General features: G+C 35.1%; 1 protein-coding gene across 4 annotated transcripts in view; it reads right to left on the bottom strand.

The window, feature by feature from the left end:
* Positions 1 to 13,364, bottom strand: part of PARG (poly(ADP-ribose) glycohydrolase) — a 125,583-nt gene that overhangs the window by 54,292 nt on the left and 57,927 nt on the right. For all 4 annotated transcript variants that reach the window (XM_059169617.1, XM_059169616.1, XM_059169614.1 and 1 more), the window contains exons 9-10: positions 11,757 to 11,914; positions 2,276 to 2,355 (exon numbers count right to left, since the gene is read on the bottom strand). In XM_059169617.1, coding sequence (XP_059025600.1) covers positions 2,276 to 2,355; positions 11,757 to 11,914 — 238 coding nt within the window. The remainder of the gene's footprint in view (positions 1 to 2,275; positions 2,356 to 11,756; positions 11,915 to 13,364) is intronic.

The following is a 13,364-nucleotide window of genomic DNA, read 5'->3' as shown; positions in this document are numbered from 1 at the left end:
TTTCTCTGCCTGCCTCTCTGCCTACTTGTGATCTCTGTCTGTCAAATAAATAAATAAATAAAATAAACATTTGACAACACTGAAAAGTTGGTCTTGATGGAATTACGTTTTATCAATTCTAAAAGGCACATTAACTTCTAAAACTGGGATATGTCTTTCACAACAGAAGGTATCTAGCCATTGCCACTGGTTTAGATTAAAGTTGAATTTTTCCAGAGAAGATGTGCATCTTCTTCTGCAGTCATCTGGGAGCACCATAAACCTGAGATCAGTGTGAATTAAATCCACTATTGCAGGCTTTTGTGGGTCACACTGATAATATGACTTCAGACTCTAAACTTGAGGCTTGTGGTTCAAATTCTCAGGGGAGGTTCTTTTGTTTCTTCTCTAGCCAGTGCCATGGTTGACACTGATAGTTTCTTTGTTTTCCCTTTTTTGCACAGGTTAATTTCTCATCTATCCTTAGACTGAAGGTACAGATCCTTGGTTTCTCAGCTTTGTAAGAGGTATCCTATGACTCCCCATCCTGAATATTTTTTCCTTCTTAGTTGTACATAACATAATGACACTTTTTACCATCTACAATATCCTAGATTTGATGAAATATTGTTTAAATAGGTTTCTATAGTTTCTATTAAGTAGACTTCGGGCCTCCTATATAAATTGATCATTAACTTGCAAACCTCTTTTATTCCACAAAGTATTTCCTCCTTAAGCCTGTAGCTTTACATCCTAAAAACTTACAACATGTGTTGCTATATTTCACAAAAAACTAAGTTACCATGTACAATGAAAAAGCCAGAAAATAAATGTCTAATTATAATTTATCTTTTTCAGCCTAATTCCTAATACTTATGATGGTTTATAAATTTCTAGTTGAAAAAAAATTAGCATTTTCCCTCAAAGCAAATAAAATTCTAAAACTTAGGCAAATTAGCTTTTAGAGAAGACATACTTGATTTGACTCTAAGGACAGAAAAATAAATTCTGAATTACTTAGGTATAATAATGGAATGCATTCTATTTAGCAAAACAAATTTAGAATAACAAAAAATGTACTCATCTTTCTAACAAATTATTACAAATTCTAATTTGGCTTTATGTCTCATAAACCCAAATCAGCCTTCATTCCCTTTATTATTTCATTCAGTATAGAGATCAAAACTAGAAATAAATAAGCTAAGAAATAAATAACCCTCCATCAAAGAAGCATGATTTATCTTTTAAATATCAACATTTGGAAAACGGATTCCTTTCCAAAACTCTAAAAAATGTTCAATAGCAATACCTGCAAAAATAAAAAATGCAAAGTCTACTATAATGGGAAATTATATATTAAAGGAAGAATATGAGAATATTGACCTTAAAATTAGTCAAAAATGTGCTTTAAGACAATCTGACAACCTGAATGACCGTAACTGAAAAGAACTCATTTCAGTTGACCAGAGTTGATCTGCTCCAGTTAGCAAAAGCAAACTTTAAGATGTTCTGGTTTCCCTTATAACTGATTTGTAGGAAAGGCCACCCGCTGGTAATAGCTAACATATATTAATCACGTAATTTCTCACTTAATATTTTAGAACTATCCTATGAGGTAACTGATCATTATTCTTTTATTCTACCAACAAGGAAACTGAGACTTAGAGGTGTTAAGAAACTTGTCTGTGGTCACCCAGCTTCTAGGGTAAGAGTAGTAATAATGATCTATTATTAGCTAGTAATAGTAACTTCCAGTACAGGTTAGACATTTATCACCACTGCCTCAGGTTATGATTCGTTTCTGGAAAACAAGATGGTTAAGGTCCAAAAGAAAAAGAAGCATATAAACACTAAGTACAACACTGTTTTATAAGAATTCTACAAAGTGTGAAGGGATGAGGAAAAAAAAAGAGAGGGATGAGTAGGAAGGTAACACATAGGTTGTCCTCTGTAAATAAATGAATTGTTAATAATCAATGCCTCTTTAAGTAAAGAACACCCAAAATGTATTTCCTGGTCAATACACTTTCTTTTCAAAGTACTAATTTACTGTTTTTCATTCATGAAAACCTATCAAATCATGTTCTGCTGGTCTAACTTCAGAGTACATAAAACTCACACGTATTCATAGTATGCATTTAATGTATGTAACATGCATAAAATCTAGATTATAATACTGAATTATTTGGTTTGGGCAGGAAAGTGTAGTTGGAACACAAAATGTTTCTGACCTGCCACTTAATCTGAACCATCTGCATCAGTGATAAAAACTGTATTAAGAATGAAAGGAATTTACTTTTCTCTGTGACTCTTCTAAAGTAGCAGAAGAGTGTTTTAAGCTTCTCTGGTTTCCTTGATGAACGTCCTTCAAACAACCTGAAAAAGACCAAATAAAGAAAATAAAAAAGAGTGATCTCAAATGCCTTAATGATTCACAAACAACTAAATATATTAGTACCGAGTAAAGGAAGGCAATCCTGTAATGACAGAGAACTGGAAAACCAGATTCCAACGGCATCTGGAGAAGACTAAAACCAACTAGAACCAAGGCTTCTTAAAAGTTGTTGGAGTCAGATGGCACTCTCTAGCAACCACATTTCTCCCATCTATCTTCCTCCAGGGAGAAGGCACCATCTGGCCCCCCAAAGTCAATTAGGCCAGTGAGATAATGCTCAGTCATTTTCCCAATGGCAAATACTAATAATTCATAATATTACTAGGTAGTTAAATCAATGAACAAAAATGGAACATGAAAAAAAAAATCCCCACAATTTTGTTGGGGGAGGGATGGCAATGGGTGGTTAGGACCCTGACAAGCAGGTATGACACAGTATTTAGGGACTCACCAATCTTTGGTAATTAAACAGATATACCCTCTGCACAGTAATCAAAACAATGCCTACTCATCTAGTTTCCAGCAACCTGGACTTACACTACTTAATTTAGTCTTCTTTGAAATGACGTGGCATTGTTAATGGTAAAACATAATGCAATTTATCCTCAGGAAAGAAAAGCAGGGCTTTGGAAGCATATGACCTGAATAGGGAGTTCGCTAAAGGATTTCAAACACAAAAGAATGCTTTAGGCATAAGATCTAGCTTTCCAAAGGCATTTAAAAATTATGAAGAGATTCTGCAGCTATAAATGATGAGGAATTATTTATCGGCCTCTAGTTATATACTCTGGCTTTACAACCAGAAACCCTTCAAGTAAAAGTTCACTTTAATAAGTGACGAAATGGGTACAATTTTTCATTATTAGAAAGGCAAGCTTATGTAACTATGCAGAGAGGGAAACATTAATTTCATGAGAAAATCCTATTGAGCAACTGAAATGAATTAGGGAAAGGGAAGGAAATGTAGATTTCAAATGATCCTGTTTTCAATGATCTGAAATTCTGTATTTAGGTTCAATTTCTGAGAAAACAGTTTATGTGAATACTTATTTCCTGAAAAGAATACTAATGTCAGAAAAGTATTTTAACCAAATTTAAAATTGAATGGACTTAAAAAATAAATAAAATAAAATTGAACTGATTTTTAAAAACAGTTTAAGAGTTCCTGTATGGGGGTGTCTGGGTGGCTTGCTTGGTTAAGTGTCTGACTCTTGATTTCAGCTCAGGTCATGATCTCAGGTTGTGACATAAAGCCCTGAGTTGGCTCTGTGCTGGGCATGGAGTCTGCTTAAGATTCTCTCTCTCCCTCTGCCCCACACCTCTTAAAAATGAGACCCTGTATGGTCATTTTTACTCATTTAAAAGAACTTACTTTACTAAAATGTTTATTACAAATACTCTTAAAATCCACTGCCTGCTGAAAGAAAGGATCTTTGAGAGCACAGGTTTTAGCTTGGTTTCTTATGTAATATGTCAACCAGGATAGAGTTTATTTAAATCAAAATGATAGTCAAAATGAAGAAGCCACCTGGTAGTTTAATTAAACATCCAGTATCAAATAAATGTGATTTACTAAATGAGTATCTTGGGAACCACTGCAAAATCCCTTTCTAGGTTTACTACTTAGTAGAGGGAAACAGTATGAATATAAAGGCAGCCATCACCTTTTCTTAGAGATGAACTGATATACTACATAATCCAAGTAAAGTTCCTCTTCCACAGAACTACTGTGTAGTAAGGAAAAAAGTAGTTGTTATCCTTAAATAATTCTCCCCAAAATAAAAAGCATCCCTGCCTCATATTTGTGGTCAGTTGTTTGTAAAATCACATTGAAGTTCATATATTTCATAACCACGATGACAAATTAGTAAGCCTAAGAGCCTCTTAGGACTGTAGATTTATTACCCTAGCAATATTGACTTTCCTGGAAGATTATAGGGCAGTTGTTATCATCTACTACAAATGAGCACCCATTGTTTATCTTGTAGGTTCTAACCTTATCAGTACAAAGTCAAGCAGAATCTCAAGGTATTGTTTATTTGTCACTCCAAGCCCAATTTCAAATCATTATGTAACCAAATATGCTTTCCCATGTTCCTGATGGAGCAGGAAGTGCCATGTGAGGTGGGAGGAATAAGAGACAAAGAAGGAACCAAAAAATCAGGGAAGATGAAGCAGGTTTAAAACCCTTGCATGAAGTCTAAAATTCCACAAGAGTGAAGTCTGAAAGTATTATGCAGAGCCACCCAAATGAAATCAATTATTCTGGTGTGAAAACTACATAAAAACACAGGTAACAACATGAGTGAATATCACCAGAGTGATATAATATCTGAGAGACAGCATCTAGGGGGAGGAAGAAGACAAAGAGACCTAGAAACGAGCTCCAAGAAAGGACAGGGACAAAAACGATGAGGCTGAGGGGCACCTGGGTGGCTCAGTGGGTTAAGCCTCTGCCTTCAGTTTAGGTCATGATCTCAGGGTCCTTGGATCGAGCCCCACATCGGGCTCTCTGCTCAACAGGGAGCCTGCTTCTGCACCCCGCCCCCACCTCTCTGCCTACTTGTGATATCTGTCAAATAAATAAATAAAATCTTAAAAAAAAAAAAAAAGATGAGGCTGACAAGGCAGAGAGAGAGAGACTAACAGAGATGGGGCTGGAGAGAGAGGGAAGGAAGAAGGATAGAAATGCACACAGATTGTAAGTCAACCAGAAATAGAGACTCAGAGAATGAAACCTTATAATAACCAAGCACCATGAAATATTTTAAATTCTCAGCAATTTTTTTAAAAAGATTTATTTATTTGACAGAGATCACAAGTAGGCAGAGAGGTGGGGGAGGGGGGTGCTGAGAGGGAGGGAAGCAGGCTTCCCGCTGAGCAGGGAGCCAGATGCAGGGCTTGATCCCAGGACCCTTGGATCATGACCTGAGCTGAAGGCAGAGGCTTTAACCCACTGAGTCACCCAGGTGCTCTCAACAATTTTTCTTTTACTTTCTTTCTTTTTTTAAAGATTTTATTTATCTACTTGAGAGAGAATGAGTGAGAGAGAGCATGAGAAGACATTTTGGCATTTAACTGAGTATTATAGAGTATTTTAAAAAGCAAACAGAAAAAGCCAGTCAGGCAACCTCGCTTTTGTTCTAAACAAAACTTTTTATTTTCAATGAAATAAGTCAATCAAGGGTCAGATACTTATTAACTGATGTTTTTCTTTCCTTACATATAAAGAAAATCATAGTTTAATAAAATCTTTCCCTTAATAGTATATTGGTAACATTACTGGAATTGAATTCTAGGCACACACACACACCCTCATGTGATTTCAAGTTAAGGATTAATCCCATTAGTACACAGTAAATCAAACTCAAAGCACTGTAACCTCCACTTTAAAACAGATGCAAATGATAATCTGGAACCTAGCCACAAAGTCATTCTTGGCTCTTCTGTGAAGCAATCTGCCATATGGCCCCAACAGCACTTTCAATCCAGGGAAGAGGCAGATGTAAAAGCCTCCTGGGCTGACCACTGCTGCAACCCACAATTAATCTCTGACCATCAGTTTCTAAGCAATCTCAGAAGCATCAATGCTAATCACATTGGAAGCCTTTATATGAATGTTTAGGCCCTGAAAGGCAAGCAGGGGAAAAGGTCAGGGATATTTAACATAACTAAGCAGGGCTGGAAGAACACAACAATAAATAAAAACAGGAAGACTTATTCAATTTATTGACGTCAGCCTCCCACCACATACTCTTAACCATTTTTCTTATTCAATCAACTAGCTAGCCATAGCCCTTCTGAGGCTAACTACACTCACATACACACACAACTCCCAACTGCCAGAACTATCATCATAAATAGCAACTAGGCAAAAAAGACAACACCACCACAACAAAATGCTCCATAATCAGTTTATCAAATGGCTCATCAAATTAGGTACTTGATCTTTCATAAGTCACATGAAAAAGGGGAACTTTTGGTTGTTTTCCACTTCTGGAGCACACTCAGAGCATTTTGCTCAAGAGTAAGTAAGACATAATAAATGAGCACTGACTGTGAACAGAACACAGTATCCAGGTCCCAGTTCTGTTGACAAGTCATTTACTCTCACTAAACCTATCAGTATAGAGAGTTCCCTACCTAGAAACTACCGTTGATAGAATCAAAGTAAACTGTCAATAGACAGCATTAGTGATCATATATAGTCATCATTCCTCGTGTTTTTTTGTTTTGTTTTGTTTTTGTTTTGTTTTTGCTAGTTTAGGCTTATTAAATACATACCATCTCAGTGCAGCCAAGTGCTGACATCCTGGCTGCTAGGATTGCCTAAAACAATTGTAGAGACTACCACAGGATTTACTTGCACTTAATTAATTTTCAACTTTCTGGTGACCAAAAGAATATCCATCAACCAGAAGACAGGAATATGCTTGTATTCAAATTTTCAATAGATTAAGCTCTCATTTGGTGAAAATGCTATTGGGATACTATGAGTTTAAATCTTTCATGGTCACTCTGGACTAACAAATGACTTTCATTTTACAGACTGAGAATTATTTCTAAGGATAGTTTTAGTTTCTGATTAGCTATGATGTAAGAAGCATTAACCTAATTAATCTGAATAATTATTCAAACGGAGGCCGGATAGCGGAATGGTTAAGGGACACAGCTTCTAGAGGAATACTTTATCCTGAGTTTGAATCCCAGTTGTACCAGCTAACTTAGGGAAGTAATCTACCCTCTCTAAGCTTCCATCCTCTCATCTGAAAAATGAAAAAAATAATACCTAATTTATAAATTTGACATATTATGTAAAAAAATAACAGCATGGTGACTGATCATAGCAAGTACTTAATAAACATTAGGTATTGTTATTAAGAATTATTGTCATGCAAAAAAAAAATTCTCATGCCCAGCAAAGAAATCACCATTCATTTACATAAAATGCTTCCATTGTTCAAATCCATATTCCCTTCATTAAGAAAAATAGCTCAGCCTCTTTTCCCATCAAACCTAACATGCTGACGTTCAGAGCCAACCAGCTCAAATTTCAGAATAAATGACCCTGCACAATGAAAAAGATAAACACACGCCTTTGCCAAGAAGTTCCAGTATTCCTCTGTCAGAAGTTTAGTTGAAAACCAATGATGCTTTAAAATGAACACATGTGAGGTTGCTCGGGTGGCTCAGTTGGTTAACCGTCTGCCTTTGGCTCAAGTCATGATCCCAGGGTACCGGGATGGAGTCCCACATCAGGCTCCTTGCTCAGTGGGGAGTCTGCTTCTCCCTCTTCTTGTGCTCCTCCTACTGTGCTCTCTTTCTCTCTTACTCATTCACTCTATCTCAAATAATAAAATCTTAAGAATAAAATAAATAAAATTAACACATGTTATAATTGATATAAAGCCTGGTAATTGTGGCAGGAAATGGGAAGTCACAAAAGCCAAGGCTTCCCAAGACCACCTCTACCTGTCACCCATTCCAAACCCGAGGTCTATTTTACTGTTGAGGAAAGAATGCTCTCAATGTAGCAGGGGCCCAACTTTTAGAGCACCCTGTGGACTTGTTTCTCTTACATGCTGAATGGGCAGTGATGGGGAAGGGGAGGTTATGATACTGTGTCTATGGGGCTACAGTTAGGAAGAAGCTAGCTGTTTAAGACAGGCTCAAGAAATTTGTAGGAGTCCAACCTCAAACTCAAATTACAAAAATCATCCACTCTTTTTATTAACTTTGTCTTCTGCTCCATTTCTGATGATTGACTTGTAACTATTTTTCTTCTGATTATAAAAGTAATATATGTTTATTATAAACAATTTCAAAAATATAGAAAAGGATGAAAAAAAAAGCATTAAATATGATTATCTCACTACCCAATGGTAATCATACTTTTATTCATTTTCTTGTCAGTCCATTTTCCATGCTCATACATGTACTAATGTGAACACAAAGATACAATTAATAGACACAGATATTTTAACATAATTGAGATATTCTACATATAACTTTTTAATACTTATTAAAGACTACAATTGCTAATTCTTTTTTTTAAAGATTTTGTTTGTTTGTTTGAAAGAAAGAGAACAAGGGGAGGAGTAGAGGGAGAGGGATAAGCAGACTGTACGCTGAGTGTGGAGTCAGGCATGGAGCATGATCCCAGGAGCCTGAGATCACAACCTAAGTGGAACTCAAGAGTCAGATGCTCCAGCTCAACCAGCTGAGTCACCCCTACAACTGCTATTTCTAATCATGCTTAACCTTCTGCTCCCTTTCTGTGCTTTTTCTTATTTTAACCAATAAGGTATGTATATTTGTAGTTATCCAGAGAGCTTTTAGCTTTTCTAAGAAAAGGGCTATAAATATTTAACCAAGATATCTGACTGAAGTTATTTGTGAAGAGTTTAAACACCAAATTCTTTTTTTTCTTTAAATAAACTCTACACCCAACGTGGGGCTGAAGCTCACCATCCCAAGATTAAGACTAGCATGCTCTACCAACTTAGCCACCCATGTGCCCCTAAATACTGAATTCTTCATGGGTGAAACTTAATATCTACAATTTGTTTAAAAATATATATTTTTTTAAAGTGGGGTTGGATATGTGAAAACAGAGCAAAATAAAAAATTCTGTTAAATACTGAAGATGGATAAACATGGGTTCACAACACTGTTTTCTTTACTTTTTAGTATGTTTGAAAATATCCTTAACAGTTTTAAAAATAACTTCTTTGGGAAAAGATTAGCTCTCTTATATAACCTTAACTTAGTAAGAGAATGCACAGTTCTAATCTAAAAAATAAATTTAAGAGGTCTATAATTAAATCAAAGAATCAGTCTGAGAAAGGTTGGATCTAAGACATCAAAGGTTTATCTGAGAGACCATCAAGATACAAACATTAGCTGACTACTCATCCCATAGAAACAAACTGTAAGTGGTCGTGGAAACCCTAATTCTAAAGCATTTTTTTAAAGGAAGAATATATTTATTTATGTATTTATGTATTTATTTTTATTAACATATAATGTATTAATTGCTTCAGGGGTACTTGTCTGTGAATCATCAGCCTTACACAATTCACCGCACTCATCATAGCACATACCCTCCCCAATGAATTCTAAAGCATTATTAATTAGAACTACTGCTTACCAAAAACCAAAACCAGAAAAATACTCATTTTTAATTTTTTTTAAATTTAAAATTTATAGTATCCCTGGTGATCCTGGAGCTGATCAAACATGTATTCCAAATAAACAGAAAGACCATTTACTCTACAGATCCTTATTATTAATATAACTAATACTCTTCATGGAAACAGATAATTACATTTCTACAAAATTAAATTTCCACTGTTTACTTACATACAAAATTTGACCATTTCCTTTCTATATTAAAAAAAAAAAAAACCTGCAAGAGATGCAAAGCCCTTAACTATGAACAGAAAAAAATTCTTAAACAATTTCTCAAATAAGCAAAAAAATTATAGTTAATAAACAGGTTCTTTACACAATTACAATTATAGATACCAATGTTCTTTGTTTTCTCTCAGTCCTATCCCAAATACTAAAGAAATCAAAGGCAAAAACTTGAATTATATATTGCTTAAAAATCAAACACTTCCTAATTCCTATGGATAAGATGCAGTTTGAAAAATAAAGAATGGTAGACTAAGAACTAAGGGTCTAAGTTTTCATCCTAGCACTCTACCACTAATCAATTTCTCTAGTACTTCATCTGTAAAACATATTTTCATTCACTTGATGTGGATTTACTGAAGGCCTATAATGCATGAAACTTAATGAAAGACCCCTGTCCCCACTGATGGGGCACCTGGGTGGCTCAGTCAGCCAAATGTCCAACTCTTGATTTCGGCTCAGGTCACAATCTCAGTGTTGTGAGAGATCGAGCACCACATTAGGCTCAACAGTCAAGAGGGAGTCTGCTTGAGATTCTCTCTCTCCCTCTGCCCCTCACCCAGCTCTCTCTCTCTCTTCTCAAATAAATCAATCTTAAAAAAAAAAAAAAATCCTTTTCCCCACTGAAAGGATGAAACAAACAACTGTAACAAAGTAGTGTAGGTGGTACAGTAGGAAAAGTAGAGAACACTGAAGGTACATGCCTGGTTGTACCCCAGATGCCTCCTTTCACCCACTCATCAATCCAGTCCGTCACCATCACAATGACTTGCCCTTCAAACGTCACCATATCTCCATCATGACCACTACACGATCCCAGCTTTCTGGTGTATTGCAATATTGCAACATCCTCTCCAACTGGTTAAACTCATTGTATCATGGCCCTTCTTCACTCAGTACCCACACTGTAGTCAGAATAAACTTTTGAAAATGTTAATCTGATCAAATACATCAGCTTTCTCCTCCTCTCATACCAAATCCTTTAATGAGTTTCTATTGCCTTAACAAGGCCTAGTAGGCACAGCAGGATTGCCTACTGGCCCCCATCTCCTTCTGCAACTTGTTCTCTCTCTCTGTGCTGCATCCACACTATCTTCTTTCAGTCCCTGGAAATATCATGTCCTTTTTATCACAGTGCCTTTGTACATGCTGTACCCCCTGCCCAGAATGTAATCATCTCTCCTTTTCTCCTTGGTAAAACTTCTACTCACTCCTTCATACTTAGTTCAAAAGTTATTTCTTCAAGAAAGGTTTCCTTTATTAAACTATATCCTTTCTAATAAAGTATCATAATGCTATATACCTCTCCCTGATGTAACAGAGGTACACACACACCTTCACAGGAACCCAAAAGAGTAGCAAACCTATCCTGGCAGGATCAGAGCTCAGTTAGTGATACATGAACTGCTGCTTGAAGAAGGTATAAAATTGTGGATGAAAGAAAGGCAGAGAAGTCAGAAACTGGTTCATCCCTTCTCTTGTAACCCTCAAGGCACTTAACAAACTGTGGAGAATACTGTAATTGCTCACTATATGTTTGAACTAAATGACTAAATACTATTCTCTTAAAACATACTTAGCTTTAACATACTGACTCAGAATTAGGTTAACAACATTTTCCTCACAATTGGGATTTACAAAATCAAAGAGAACATAGTATAAAATGGATATCTTTTGCTGGGATTTTAAATAAATTCTCTTACGCAGATGACATTATTTTCATTGTTTCTCCACTCCTTCTTAGTGTTAATAATGGAGAGTAACCATATAATAACAAAGATTTTCATTGAATTTTAATTATCTTGCCTGCAAAATGGCAAAAATACCACTTAACTCACTGTATTATAAAGTTTAAATTAGATAATCTGACATAAAATGTTTGACCTATGGCAAATCCCTGAACAAATATTAGTTCCTTCCCACCTTCTCTATTTCACTTTTAAAGAGGTGTTCTCTGAAAACATACCGATTGAAGTTAATGTCTGGGTAGCTAGAATACTCAGATTTCATCTTAGCATTTCGCCGTGGAAATGTGCAGAAGAAAGCATTAGCTAAAAGACTGGCAATCTGTTCCTGTGACATTGTGATGGAATGATTCATCTTCTGTTTCAGGAGCGGTATTGGCTGACAGAGGAAACAAAATATACAGACAAAAAGAACAATAATTAGTTTAGCAATTTTAAAAGCAGAGGCACCAAATTGCATTTGCTAAATTAAGGCAGGAATAATTTCAGGCCACTCTTGAATCCGTAAATCAGCAGTACTGTTGAAGTCAAGGGCAGTTCATCAAGGATGATTGGAAAAGTGTACTTGTTTGACAAACTGCAGATTTCTAATCAATAATAATGATAGTGAAGAGAACACAAACTGTTACTTATTAGCGGAAAACAAGATTGCTTTAGCAAGTAGGAAATAAAAACACATTATCCATGTAATGAAAAATTTAAACAAAAGATCAAACAAAAAAAATGCAACACTGAGTTTAGCTATTATTACATATGCTAAATTTTATTTTCACTTGTATGTATAATTGCCAGATGAAGCAATTTTTCTATCTTAGTCCTGAATAAAATGATCTAAGGAAAATAATTCAATAAATAAGTCTTTTCCTTCTAATTCTGAATTATACTTTCCTTTGACAATTTCTTCATGAGACCTAAATCTAATTTTATTAAAGCAACTAATAAGACAGGTGTATACAGACTTATGTGTAACTTGTAAGAAGATAGACATTTCCTACATACTCATTTTAAGCCAAGGAAGACATAGGGCATTTTCCCTTCAAAGTTTTTATGATGGAAATGTCTTCTAGTTGTACCAAATCCAAATTCATTGACCTTTTCTTTTCAGTATAATCCATGGGCCTAACTATTATGTTCAGTTGGTCTTATTCTATTTAAAATGTTTAAACTATATGTTTTCAAAGTTATGATGGTAAAGTCAAGTTTATGTATCAGTTGTAAAGTTTTTAAAATGCTCCAACATAATGTTTAAGATGCTTTTCCTTCTACCTTTCGGTAAGACACTGAAGTAAGAATCCTGGATTCCTGCATTTATTTCAAACCAGTATACAAAGACAACTGTCTAAGGAATCAACACCAAAAATGAAATTGAGGAAAGGCTGGCAAGACAAATCAAAACTGCAATAATATAAAAATTAATTTTTTTTCTAAGTAACAGAAAACATGCATCAGTGCTAGAATAAGAATTTGCTAGAAAAAGAAAAGGTTAAATTTGCAGTTCAACTATTTCCCTTGGGAAAATTCAAAGATAAACTAACAAGGGAAATGGAAAGAATCACTATAATACCAAAATTTTCTCCTTTTAGGCCTTAGCAATTACCATTTCTAAGAAAGAGGAAAGAGAGAGATCATATGGGTTTCTCTTTCCATCCTACACACTTATTTACAACCCAGCTATGAGTTTAGAAAAGGTGACAATGTATCAATGGCTTCAAGCAAACTGTTACTTAGTTTTTAAAAAAATGAGCTTTTAATTGCAATTTACCAAGTTATCCATAAAAATGACTTTAAAAAGTAATGGTGATATTTTAGGCTTACTGAACAATAAACAT

This window comes from Mustela lutreola, chromosome 4 (genome assembly GCF_030435805.1).
Source record: "Mustela lutreola isolate mMusLut2 chromosome 4, mMusLut2.pri, whole genome shotgun sequence".
In the NCBI taxonomy this organism is placed as follows: domain Eukaryota; kingdom Metazoa; phylum Chordata; class Mammalia; order Carnivora; family Mustelidae; genus Mustela; species Mustela lutreola.
This window is presented reverse-complemented; position numbering and strand designations above follow the sequence as displayed.